Genomic DNA, 13,590 nt, shown 5'->3' with positions numbered 1-13,590 from the left:
AGCAGCAACAGTGAACGTATTTTGAAATAGCAGTACCTATTTTTTGGTACAGCAGCAACAGTGAACGTATTTTGAAATAGCAGTACCTATTTTTTGGTACAGCAGCAACAGTGAACGTAGTTTGGAATTGCAGTACCTATTTTTGGGTACAGCAGCAACAGTGAATGTAGTTTAATATCTGATACGCATCTATGTGGACTGCGTAGTGGAGTGGCCCCTTTACCCAATTTGGTACCGGGGCCACAATATATCACCCTCAACTGGTCTGAATTCCACTGCACATATGGCTGTTCCTACATCCTCTGCAGCATATAGAGGGTGTAGTTCGAGCGCGTCACTACCTCTTATTTTTGACAACCAGGGTACAGAGCATTCATCATTGAGATCCCATCAAGTATGTCAAAGACACACAGCGTCGAAGTGTTATTTGTTGACTTTGTGAACAAAAAAACTGTCCCTGTTGCAAATCTTCGTGCAATGAAGAGTGACTTTTTCATTTAAAGGCTCAAGCTTTCAAGTGTAGTGTTTATAACATCATTACACCAACAGGTAAAAATCCTTTTAATTGGGATAATGGAGCCACAAAGGAAATTGCACATATGTAATGCCCGCACAATGTTACTGGCGTTGTCTGACACCACAAATCCCCAGGAGAGTCTAAGTGGGTTAAGCCACTGAGAGATTATTTCCCTCAGTTTCTGGAATGATGCACCACTGGACTCAGCAAGGACAGAGCACTGGACTGATGCACCACTGGACTCAGCAAGGACAGAGCACTGGACTGATGCACCACTGGACTCAGCAAGGACAGAGCACTGGACTGATGCACCACTGGACTCAGCAAGGACAGAGCACTGGACTGATGCACCACTGGACTCAGCAAGGACAGAGCACTGGACTGATGCACCACTGGACTCAGCAAGGAATTTTTTGATTTTTTTTCTTTTATATTATTTTAAAAGGATTTTTGTAGAATTTTTCTTTTTTTTTTTCTTTTTATGGAAGAATTTTTAATACTTTTGAAATAAATATGCACTTGGCAGAACAAAGCACAGGACAAAACGCACCACTGGACTCAGCAAGGACAGAGCACTGGACTGATGCACCACTGGACTCAGCAATGACTTTTTTGTTATTTTTTTTAATATTTTTTTTTAAAGGATTTTTGTAGAATTTTTCTTTTTTTTTTATTTTTATGGAAGAATTTTTAATACTTTTAAAATAAATATGCACTTAGCAGAACAAAGCACAGGACAAAAGCACCGCTGGACTCAGCAAGGACAGAGCACTGGACTGATGCACCACTGGACTCAGCAGGACAGAGCACTGGCCAAAGCACCGCTGGACTCAGCAGGACAGAGCACAGGACAAAAGCACCACTGGACTCAGCAGGACAGAGCACTGGCAAAAGCACCACTGGACTCAGCAGGACAGAGCACAGCACAGCACAGCACGAGAAATAGCAGGACAGAGGACCACCTAACACACCCTCCCTCTTCCCTGATCAATGCCCGACTGAAGATGGCGGCGGCAAGCGGGGAATTTAAAGGTTCCGAGTATCGCGAGATCCGACAGCGGGATTATGACTCAGAGCCTCATTTTAAGTTTCGGAATCGGCGGGAATACCCGGACAGTGCTCGGATCTGACTTGGATCCGCACTGTTCGGGGGGGCTCGGATTCCAGGAATCCGAGTCCGCTCATCCTTAATTGTTATGGCTATTATTATCAATTTTCAACGTTATCTTTGTTTTTATAGGTTGTTTAAGGTCGACCACTTATATTATTGGTCATTCTGTTTGTCATACTATCGTTATATACTGTATATTGATCTATATATGTTCTGTACATGTAGATTATCTGGTTCTGTGGATCATGTTAGGTTGTATATATGCATTTGTTATATGCATTGTTTATTATAATGTAATAATTCTTAGATATTTGTTGTGATATAAAAAAAATTGAATAAGATCTTTTACCTGAGATTTTATCTATGTGGATAAGCAATACATACATTGTTATGTTTCTTCTGGTCAGGGGATCTGGTTCACAAGAGATGTAATGTCTCTTAAGTTAGTGCTATATTGCCGGATATCCACGTAATGAATGCTATACTATTGGACAGTCCAGGACGGTCAGCTGATGATCATGTGATCACAAGCGATCACAAGAGATATAATCCCTCATAAGTGAGTGTTGTACTGCCGGATATTTCCGCAATGAATGTTATACTATTGGACAGTCCCGGATGGTCAGCTGATGATCATGTGATCATGGATCTTGGAACATAGGAAATCGGATATTTCCGTGACTAATGTCAAGCTGCCGGATATCTTCGGACGGTCAGCTGATGACCATGTGACCAGCTCCATATGACCAGTTTTGTGTATTTAAACCAGCGCCGCTGGATTCTCTCATTATATCTACCTCTGATGAAGCGGCGGCACGCCGAGAAACGCGTCAGGATTGATACTCATAGAGTATAACTAGGTGGTGGCCAGTTTACAACCCCGGGGTTGATTTGGATTGATTGCCGTTAAACAGCGTACTTTAGGTTGTCACTTTTACCCCACTGGAGGCCTTGGATCAGGATCCTTTATGGCAGTTTGGAATCCACGGGATTATGAAGATAAGCTAAGTACCTGATAATATCTAAGTGCTAATCGCACTTTTCGGTGTATACAGTATCGGGACACTGATACAGGTTCTTCAACTATCCATCATTGCCTAAGCCTAATAGGATTAAAATACCTCTAATAATATCCATTTCTCCAGCCTGTGTATGGACACTGACAACGGCAGTTTTTCTATATATGGTACCATATTAATCATTTTTTTTGGCCATCCAATCTGGTTTAGGGTTGACTTGCTTATTCTATCAGCGGTCAGCGATTATTCCATTATTGTTACCAGTTATGGTTATATGTCTTATCCGATTTTTATTTTAAAATAAATTGTATTTATAATATGCTTGATGCTTTGCGCTCTTCTTTGTTGGGTATGTTATTTTGTTTTTGACAGATCCAGATTCTGTCTTTTAAGAGCTGCAGCACTAGTTTTATCTTGAAGGGTAATTGCAGCGCCTTACAATTGTATCTATGCTCTAAATAATTATCTGATATTTACACATTATTTACATATTAGCAGATATTATTGATATATTACACAATGTTTAACTAATGGCAGTCAGCATAGACTATGAAGATTTTGCCCTAGTCTCATTCAAACAAACAATTATTGTATTATACCTAGAAAGTATAGAAATTAAAAATCCTATTCATAATAATATCACTCTTGTCTTAGCTAATGATAAAAAGTATGAGATATGATAATTATGTCCTTTGCTCATTTCATAAACCAACTAAAGTTATGTCTAGACATAAAGAAGCATAATAATCTGTCACACTAGTTTAAGCTATTGGCAATTAGTATAGGATGTCAGAATTGTTCTGGCTTGCTGTAAGCTATATAAAGTCTGTATGTGATGTATACATGTGATATTGTGGGCAGCACTGTGGTTTAGTGGTTAGCACTTCTGCCTCACAGCACTGGGGTCATGAGTTCAATTCTCGACCATGGTCTTATCTATGTGGAGTTTGTATGTTCTCCCTATGTTAGCGTGGGTTTCCTCCGGGTGCTCCAGTTTCCTCCCACACTCCAAAAACATACTGGTAGGTTAATTGGCTGCTATCAAATTGACCCTAGTCTCTCTCGCTCTGTCTGTCTGAGTGTGTGTTAGAAATTCTGCGGAATTAGTGGTGCTATATAAATAAATGCTGCTGCTGATGATGATAAGGATGATATTGATTGTTTTCCATGAAAATACCCATTACATAATTTTATATATTGAGCTGTATTCCCGTAGTAGGCATCTACAGTCAGTAGCCACAGCTTGTAAACTGTCGATCACTATAGCAGCATCTCTATGTAGTTGTCATACACTGAAGGAGGAGTGTGAGGGTTCAAGTCAGCAAGAAGTAAGGAGGGTAAGTTCCATTTACATAGGACACTTTTTCTTGCAAATACAAAATACAAAACTGATAGACATAAAGGGCCCGATTCATATTCGGACACAAGGCCATTTCCGTGCCGTATCCTGCATGAATTTGCTCTGTGCAAGTTTTAAAACTGGACTTACGTCAACGACTGCTATTGCATGCAATTCATGTACGAACGCAAATGACACTTGTGACTGCCTACAGCTTAAAGGGTGGAACAGGGGTGTTAAGGGACGGTCATAGGGTGTACAGCACTGTACAGTAAGTGTGTGCCAAGGGTGTTCCAATGCAGATGCGGCTGATTCAAGTCTTGGGTTTCATGTAAATACGCTTGTTTTAGCTGTATCATTTGTACCAGCTACAGGGCAGGTGTAAGTTCCAAATGATAGTGATGATTGACACGGCATCGTCTTTGTATTAAAAACCACATGTACACATGCCACTGGATATTACAGAACATGTGTATACACGTAAGAGAGACTGTAAAAATGCATTGTATTCACAGTATGCATTAATAACATCCTGACTTTATATTGCACTTTGTTGTGCAATATACGGCCAGTTACGTGTAGACAGAGCGTCCTTACACCCAGATTCAAATCAAAACACATCTCGAGATCTGCTCGGATTTGAATATGGGCGGAATTACACTCAAGTTCCGTACTTGAATTAGGCACAAACACTAACAGAAAAAAGTACTGATATCCAATGAACATCTTATCTCTAACAATCTTTATATACTAGCTATAAATAAGTATGTAGATCCTCCTCACTCTTTTGCATAGTTAAAGAAGGTCTGTCAGTTTTGCAGTCATGGAGGAAGGCTGCGATTTCAACCAAAGCCTATAGTTGGCAACTTTTGCTGAATTTAGTATTCAATTTGCATGGATACTAAACATATATTCTTCAAGGTAGGACCTGCCATAACTATTTTAGCTTAAGTAGAATGCCTGTCCTAGAAAATGAAAAAGAGGAAACTTGGATTTCACATATCAAGTCACTTAACAGTATTACCACCATATAATGTGTAAATATTTCACACTGATAAAGGCATTGATCAAGTAATTAATGAGCCTCAGGAATGAAAACAAATTAAGTTATCAGGCAGGGATGCATCAGGAAGAAGATTTAAGATACTTAAATAAATGTCAATTGTAACCTTTCGCTATTGTGGGAGGCTACTTACAGCTGTTGCAACATACTGCACAAAACAGTACACACAGATATAGGAGTTTGGCTTACTTGCTACAATCTATGAATGAAATCTGCACGCCCAGTGGCAGAACTACTATTGGTGCAGCAGGTGCTGTGCATCAGGGCCAATGGAAATAATGGGGCGGCTGCATGACAGATGCAGAGGGTTGGGGGCCCTGGTTCCCTCCTCCCTGTCTCCCTGCAAAAGGGGCCCACAGCTCACTAGTTCCGCCTCTGTGCGGGCTCCCTATCTTCGTTATGTCACACCCCTGTAAAACCACAATGTACAAAATGTTCTCCATTATATGTACAGTAATGATATCTGATCTCTGGGACCTCATGGGTGATGAAGAATTCAAGTTCTTTTGCAAGTAAAAAAAAGTTGCGCTCCCACAAAGTAGGGAATGCCATCATCATCATTTATTTGTGAGGTGTCTCAGAACTCGGCTGCAACGGACAGTCAGAATGACAGATCATACAAAATACAATTATACATAAGAACAGAACAAGTACATACCAGTTAGACTGAGGAGTTGCAGACATGAGACAGAGCGTCGAGAGGGCTTTGTTCATGAGAGCATACAATATGAGACTGTAGCTGGTAAAACATCCAGGGGGATTAGTAGGATAGTCTATAGTGAAGAGGCAGATTTTGAGAGATGGATTGAACAACTGAAGTTTGAGGGAGTTATATAAGAGGGGAGCAGCATGGGAGAAGTCATGGAGACGGGAGTGAGAGGTGGTTATCTGAGAAGAGGCGAGGCAGATCTAGGAGGATGAAAGGAAGAGTATCTTATGACAAAGTTAGAAACGTTTGAAGGAGAGGAATTTTTTCCGGGTTTTGAAAGTAAGAGTGAGTAGCTTGAATTGGTTTCTGGATTTAATGAGGAATCAGTGTAGATTTTTGCAGATTGGTGCAGCGGATGTGAAGTGACAAGAGAAACAGATCAGTCTTGCCATGGGATTTAGGATGGATTTTAGAGGGCAAATATGGGTGAAGGGAAGGCCAGATAGCAGGAGGTAGCAGTAGTCAAGGTGGGATATAAAGAGAAACTGGATAAGGGTTTGGTAACTTCCAGAATGAGAAAGGGGCATATTCTAGCAATGTTTCAAAGAAGAAGGTGTCATGACAGCACAAGGAACTGGATATGTGTAGTTGTTAACCCTAAGGGAAATTAGTGAGGATGGGTTACTGACTCTGAGAGGAAGGAAGATTATGAGCTATAGTTTGGGTATGTTCAGCTTTAGGTAGCACTGGGATAGCCAAGAGGAGATAACAGAGAGGCAGTTGGACACAGGGGGAGGAGAAGTAGATCTGGGTGCCTTCTAAATAGAGATGGTAGTGGTGGCTGAAGCATTGTATTAGTTCACTAAGAGGAGACTTGAAAAAAAAGAGAATAGTACATAGCTGAGATTAGAACATTAAAAGACCCCAAGGTATTGACAAAGTAGAGAGGAGGATGTGCTATAAGTAGAGACACTGAAGAAGCATTTAGAGAGGTAGGAGGTGGTGCACAAAGGATAATGCAATACAATGTGTTCAGGAAAAGAGACCGGTCAGCTGTACCAAAAATGGAAGAGTCAAGGAGAATCAGTAATTACAAGTGACCATTTGATTGTCATAAGATTGTTGCTCATTTTAGTGAAGGCGGTCTCTGAGTGTAGAGGGTGAAAGCCCAATTGCTGACAGTTAAAAGTGGAAGTGAGTGGAGAGAAAGTGGGCGTAAGCAGATGTGCCTAAGATTAAGAATTTGGAAGCAAAGGAGAAAAGAGTTGCCTGGCAACCAGACGCGCCGGGAGAGAAGGCAAGCGACCGTCCCGGGAAAGCAGCAGGATGGCGCCTGCATACTACTAGTATGCTTTTGGATTGTGGGAGGAAAATGGAACGCCCAGAGGAAACCCATGCAAACACGGGAGAACATACACACTCCACACAGATTAGGCCATGGTCAGGAATCGAACTCATGACCCCAGTGCTAAGAGGCAGAAGTGCTAACCATTTATCCAGCATAATGAGTGGGAAATAATGTACAATGGAGGAGATCATAGTGCAATGTAACGGTAAGGAGTTTAGAGGCAGCAGCACCAGTAAGGCTGTTGATGGAGATGTAGAAATCCTTAAGCTGGGTACACACTACAGGTTTTTCGTCCAATAATTGGACAAATCAGCCGACATCCGACTGTTTGATCAGATATTGTGTAGTGTGTATACTTACACAATGATCTAAAGTCGCCCCAAAATGCCGATCATCGTGTCGTTTGGTTGGTCGTATGTTTAATTTTTGCCGACCAATCACCTTCCAATCCTGGAGTGTGTATGAATTCACCCGACTATCGGCCAATAATGTATCGCAGAGTGACAGGTCTCAGTCTGCCTGCTGCTGATCTTGTCATGATCCACGCTGTCTGTCAACTGTCTGCGGCTGTTTTGCTTTAGAGAAGAGACTAATATCGATGGTACGGGCTGCTCCCCCCTCTCTCCCCCTGCACATGTAGTCTTAACCCTTTGTGTGCTGCCTGGAATGGATAAGATTAGTGCAGCATGAGGAGATTAGAGCAGCGTCCGTCCGTTCCTGGGGTTAAACTTCAGCTGCTGGAGATAAAGCTGTCACACAGAATTTACGGCCAGTTTACAGTTAACACAGTGCTGTGTCAAGACAGGCTGCCCACTACAATTGTCGGGCTGAAAATCTCTCAATGAGCTGTCACTTGCCTTTTATGGAATACCTTGCAGCCGATAATTTTGACAGATGAAGAGCAGAGATCTGATGATAATCGTGTATAGTGTGTACACGTCAATCGGTATGCTGATCGGGATTTTTTTAATTTATTCTGTCGTTGGTATATCGTTAATCGTTTACTTTTCTGTAGTGTGTACCCAGCTTAAGAATAAGAGTGGCTAGGTCATTGGAAAGGAAGTAAGAAAGCAAAGGCGGCAAAGTTGTTAAGGAATTGGGAGACTGAGCCTGGAGGGCGATAAATGAAAGCAACACTCCCTTTAAATGTGATCCTCTCAATCCCTAGATCTCATTTAAATAATCACATTTTGCTAAATTAAATCTCGTTTCTGTCCTTCAGTGAAAAACTAAGCGCGACTGTACGCATATTCCATACTTAGCAAGTAACATTCTCGAACCACCCATCGCCTGCCACCGATTTCTGCAATATTTTAAACCCCTGAAGATGCTATTTTGAACCACAAATCCATGCTCTTCCCTGTAAAGCAAAGGACCCTTATACTTCATCACCAACATTTATTTATATAGCGTCAGCAGAATCCTTAGCGCTTCATTATTGGGAACAAACTGTAATATGTCACAACCAGTAGGATCAGAGGAGTACCCATACAGTCTGCTCACGTTGGCACTACTTCCTAGAAGGCGAGGAGTCTAACAGAGTGGGAGGTTTTCACCAGAGGCTCCCGCAAGGGCGCTTGGTTTTCACAGCTCCCTGACTGCGGGTCTCCTAGGAGGTGATAAGCGAAACTGTAAAGAGAACCAGGAATATAACTGAAGATGCTTCGGATGAGGAGTACCAGGATGGCTGAGAGATTAGGAGACAGTAGAGCAGTGTGCTGATTAACACCGGAGGCTGGTAGCGATGGTAGTAATAATGTGAAATGCGTTACCACAGGATAGTGGAGTAGACACAGAGGCCATGATGATCTGCAGATAGATGTGCTGGACACTCCGAGGACAGGTAGCAATAATCTGCAGAGCGTTACCACAGAGTAGTGGAGTAGTCACAAAGGCTGTGATGATCTGTGGATAGATGTGCAGGAGACTTCAGAGAACAGGCAACAGACAGGAGCCAGGGAACAGGCCATCTGAACAGTAGAGTAGACCTGAAGATCTGGACAACTTGGTAGAGAAGCAGGTGCTTTAAATAGACAAAGCTGACCGGCAATTAGCCAATCAAGAGGATGCAGGAAGTATTGAGCAGACCAGGTGTGTGTCTGCTCAGTTCAGCCCAGCAAGTGAATGCAGGAAGAGGGAAACAGGTGAGAACAGTGACCATAATGTAGGTTTAGTTGGTGCAATGTGTGACATAATAAAACAATACCGGGTAATACATACAGACAGAGAGGTAAGAGGGCCCTACTCGCAAGCTTACAATGTATGGGACAATGGGAGTTTGATACACAAGGGTAAGTGCCACATCATATTGCACATTGGTGTAGCTAGAATGCAAAGGTAAAAGTATTAAGTGGGCTGTATGATCAGTCACACAACAATGTTGGTCAGAGGGTTGTTGTCTTGTGTTAGCGGTGTAGAGGGTGGTAATAGGGTAGCCTAGGGAGATAAAGAGGGTGGTAGAGGAATATTATAAGCTTTTCTGAAGAGGTGGGTTTTCAGAGACTGCTTGAAGGTTTGAAGACTAGAGGAAAGTTTTATTGTAACAGGGAGGGAATTCCACAAAGTGGGTGCAGCCTGAAAACAGTCCTGTAACTGGGTATGGGAGAATGTGATGAAAGTGGAAGAGTGACACAGATCTTGTGCAGAATGGAGGTGCCAAGTTGGGAGATGTTTTGAGACAAGTGAGGAGATGTATGTTGGTGCAATTCTGTTGATGGCCTTGTATGCTAGTAGAAGATTTTTAGATTGGATTCGTTGAAAAACAGCAACTAATGTAGAGACTGACAGAGTGACTTAGCAGACGAAAAACGATTTGCAAGGAAAATCAATCTAGCTGCTGAATGCAAAATAGATTGAAGGGGCTTAAGTCTGATTTTGGGAAGACCAGTAAGAAGGGAATTACAATAGTCAATGTCGGAGATGGTGAGTGCATGAATGAGTTTTTGCAGTGTCTTGCGTGAGATATGTAGTTATATAGACATTTAAGCTGCATTTTTTCACTTTGGAGTTTCGTAAATGACCTTTAATGTCTTTCTTGGCTTTGTAAATTGTTTTTGTGTTCTGTCACGTCTTTATTCTTGTGTCTTTACTTACTACCTTATTGTTCAACCACTATGTCTTTCACTTACTCTATGGTTTGTCTGAACTCCTTTCTGCCCACCCTTTCTTGTAATACTCTTTTTTTGAATTTTGGCAGAACTATGTCCTTAGTTCCTTTTGTTCTCCCCTGGAAATGGGAATTGTCACCAAAGTTTGAAAATGATTATTCATTTGGCAAACAATACTAAATAAGAAATAAAAATGAAATTTCCTTTAAAAATAAAAAATGATGTATATTGCATTGGTTAATTAAATGGACCTTTCCTAAAGGCTTTATAATGTTTTCTGTGACTCTATCTAAAAACTGTCCCATCTCATGTTACTAGCTGTCTAATTTATATTAATAATACAAGCTTTATAGGATATACATTTAGATATGTTATCTTTCTCATGTAATGTCATTTTTAAACCATTCAACAAATTCATAAATAAAGCAATTTTATTTTTGTACTCTAGTCATTATTTAATGTCCGTCTTTAGCGCCAGACAGCATTGGTAGGTGTGGTCAGATCTGATCTTAGCAGGGACTGCTAGTTCCAAAAATATTCACCTCTTTTCCATTTCCAGAAAAGAACAATTTAAGAGAAAACCATATTATAGATTAAAGAATAAAAGTCTCTCTTTCTGTGTGGTCAGACACACACCAATAGTTACTTGGTTCAGTAAATGAAAGACAGAAACCTCACATTCTAGTTGGCAAATGTGTCTTTCTTTTCATGGTAGATATTATTAATGACTTTAAGTTCATGAATTGTAAATTATTAATGACAGTAATTGTTGTTAATTGAATTGTAGTCCTTTGTAATAAATCACATAATACAAATATATGAAAGCACAACTTTTCTCCTGACATCCCTTTTGTAGTGTATTACCTACTTGTCATTACAAATGAGCATTGTAGTGTGAGAAGCTTATCCTGTAATGAGCTGACACAGGGGCTGCTCTCAGGAATTCATACAGCAGAGGCTTTTACATCTTTCTGTCTTAGTAACATGGCGTGTTTTCTGCCAGCAAAATGCTTAACATACACAGACTGAGCAAAGTGTTTCTCTTTGTACTGTATAATGGTTTATGATGGCAGATGTGCTACTGTAGATCTTATGCCCGAAAAAGTATAATCTAAATGGGCATAATTATGTGGGGTACTGTGTATAGTATGGGAAATACACACTCTTTAACTTAAATACAGCTTTAGACTTACTGATTAACCTTGGAGTAAATTATCTAGGCTTCAGCTGTCATTTCACTCATCATCATCATCATTATCATCATTGCCATCATCATCAGCTATTTATACAACGCCACTAATTCCGCAGCTCTGTACAGAGAACTCACTCACATCAGTCCATGCCCCATTGGAGCCGCTGGTAGTCACTTTTACGTCAGTGATAATTCCGGCACACATTCCAACGATCCAAAAATCATGAAGACGGTAACAGTGACCAGAAGAAAATATCCACTGACCGTATAATAGACTGCCAGAATATCCGGCACTTCAAATAACCTGCAGACCTCTACACCACACCCATTGGAGCTTACAGTCTAAATTCCCTAACACACACACACAAACCGAGAGAGAGAGAGAGAGAGAGAGAGAGAGAGAGAGAGAGAGAGAGACTAAGATCAATTTAATAGCAGACAATTAACCTACCAGAATGATTTTTTTATCAGTATAAAATTAGAGGTAAAAAAATATTATATATTTTACCTGTTATGAAGGTAGGTTTTACTGTTATATTGTAGCAATTTATTAAGGATATGGGCTACAAGGAGCCTAAGATCCCTCCATTGTTAATTTAACAATAAAGCTAAGAGAACACATGGATTAATTTAGAGTTGAAATTAAGGACCGGTATTTAAGTGTAATTATGCTTTTGTGTGCTGTGCGTGCACATGAAAAATGTGTCTTACTGCATCCATATTAAGTAGTTGGTGTCCCTGACTTGTACCTCCTTACGCTAGAAGACGAGGAACGAGGGAGGGAAGGGGCATTTCAACCTAGAGCAAGTACAGTAAAGGCGTTTTCACAAATTTGCTGTATATTTGGAAGTCCGGTGGATATGTCTGGCTGAAGGCATATCTATTGCGGGTACTCGATCCCTGATGATGATCTTCAGCTCAGATCTTGTTAGTATAAAAAAAAGGTTATTCTTAAATAATTTTTATTTTTTAAGACTGCGTGTTCCCCCCCCCCCCCCCTACTAAAGTGCTGCCAGCATGGGCTGGTAACAGCAATTTCAGAGGGACAAGCAGCTGTAAACTATTAACAATGCAGAGAACTTTTCTCACGTTCTGACCAATCAAAGAGAAGCCAAGAAGCCATCCTTGGGGCGATCTGTATCCATAATTATCTAGACGCATTTGTGAGTTATACATAGAGTAAAGCTTCTATTTTTTTTTATTTTATTTTTTTTATTTTACTTTGTGCTGACAACAAAGTATCGTAATGAGCTACAAAAGATAGAGATAGGACACATTAAAATCATTCCTTGTTTTACAGGGATTAAGTACTGTTTGGAGGCACACGAATAATACAATATAATGCATGTTACAAACTTCCCAAATATAACAATTTAAGTAAAGCTGTCCTCACATAGAAGATGCAATGATCATCTTCTTCTGATGAGATCAATTAAATTCTACACAGCTGTCTGCCTACTTCTTAGGTGTGCATAGTTGACCTAATAGCAACTAACGAATCATTAACATGTATCTGCCAACAAGTTCTAGGGTCCAGATTGTTTCCTTTATTCTCTCTGTAGATGGTTGTTAGATACTGACTGTGAGCATGTGAATACCATTTGTTTCTGGAAGGCTTTTATTGTACAAAGTCATGTTGTAAAAGTGATGTGTAGTGTTTTCGAGCTATATAAATAACAATGTAATAAGATTGAAAAATGACATCTACCACACTAGTAATCAATGGGGTTTATAATTTTACTCAGTAAGAGTCGTATCCCAAACCTAATTTTACAGAAAAGGTGAAATTCAGAGGTCAACTTTTTCTTACTGATCATTTCTTTGTTTTCTAAAGACGATTTTATCAGAGCTGACAAAGACACTTGTAATTCCTGAGGATCATATCAATCCTTCAAATGACTTCACTGCGGCTATTGAGCTAAGGAAGCTCCAGAGAAAAATTAGAAATATTATAGATGATTGGATGGAGCATTATCGATTAGCTTCGGGTGAGTCCCATCTATCTTCCTCCCATGTCTGTGTAGGAATTCTATTCAATCTCTTATTGGAAAAATGTTTGTCTTCACTGTATTGTCCTGTAAACATGTGTAATTCATATGGGTATATGTTATTCTGCACAGAGAACCTTATATCTCTGCATATTTACCAAGCTGTCATATTTATGGCTTTGGCAGGGTAAAATCAATGTTCAGATACACCATTATCATCATCATCAACATTTATTTTAATAGCGCCAGCAAATTCC

General features: G+C 40.3%; 1 protein-coding gene across 1 annotated transcript in view; it reads left to right on the top strand.

The window, feature by feature from the left end:
- Positions 1-13,590, top strand: part of LOC142152615 (uncharacterized) — a 38,023-nt gene that overhangs the window by 3,034 nt on the left and 21,399 nt on the right. Inside the window, exon 5 of the mRNA XM_075209418.1 lies at positions 13,180-13,333. Coding sequence (XP_075065519.1) covers positions 13,180-13,333 — 154 coding nt within the window. The remainder of the gene's footprint in view (positions 1-13,179; positions 13,334-13,590) is intronic.

The sequence above is a fragment of the Mixophyes fleayi genome, chromosome 4 (genome assembly GCF_038048845.1).
Source record: "Mixophyes fleayi isolate aMixFle1 chromosome 4, aMixFle1.hap1, whole genome shotgun sequence".
Lineage (NCBI taxonomy): Eukaryota > Metazoa > Chordata > Amphibia > Anura > Limnodynastidae > Mixophyes > Mixophyes fleayi.
The sequence above is the reverse complement of the archived record's forward strand: the minus strand, read 5'-3'. Positions and strand labels throughout refer to the sequence as shown.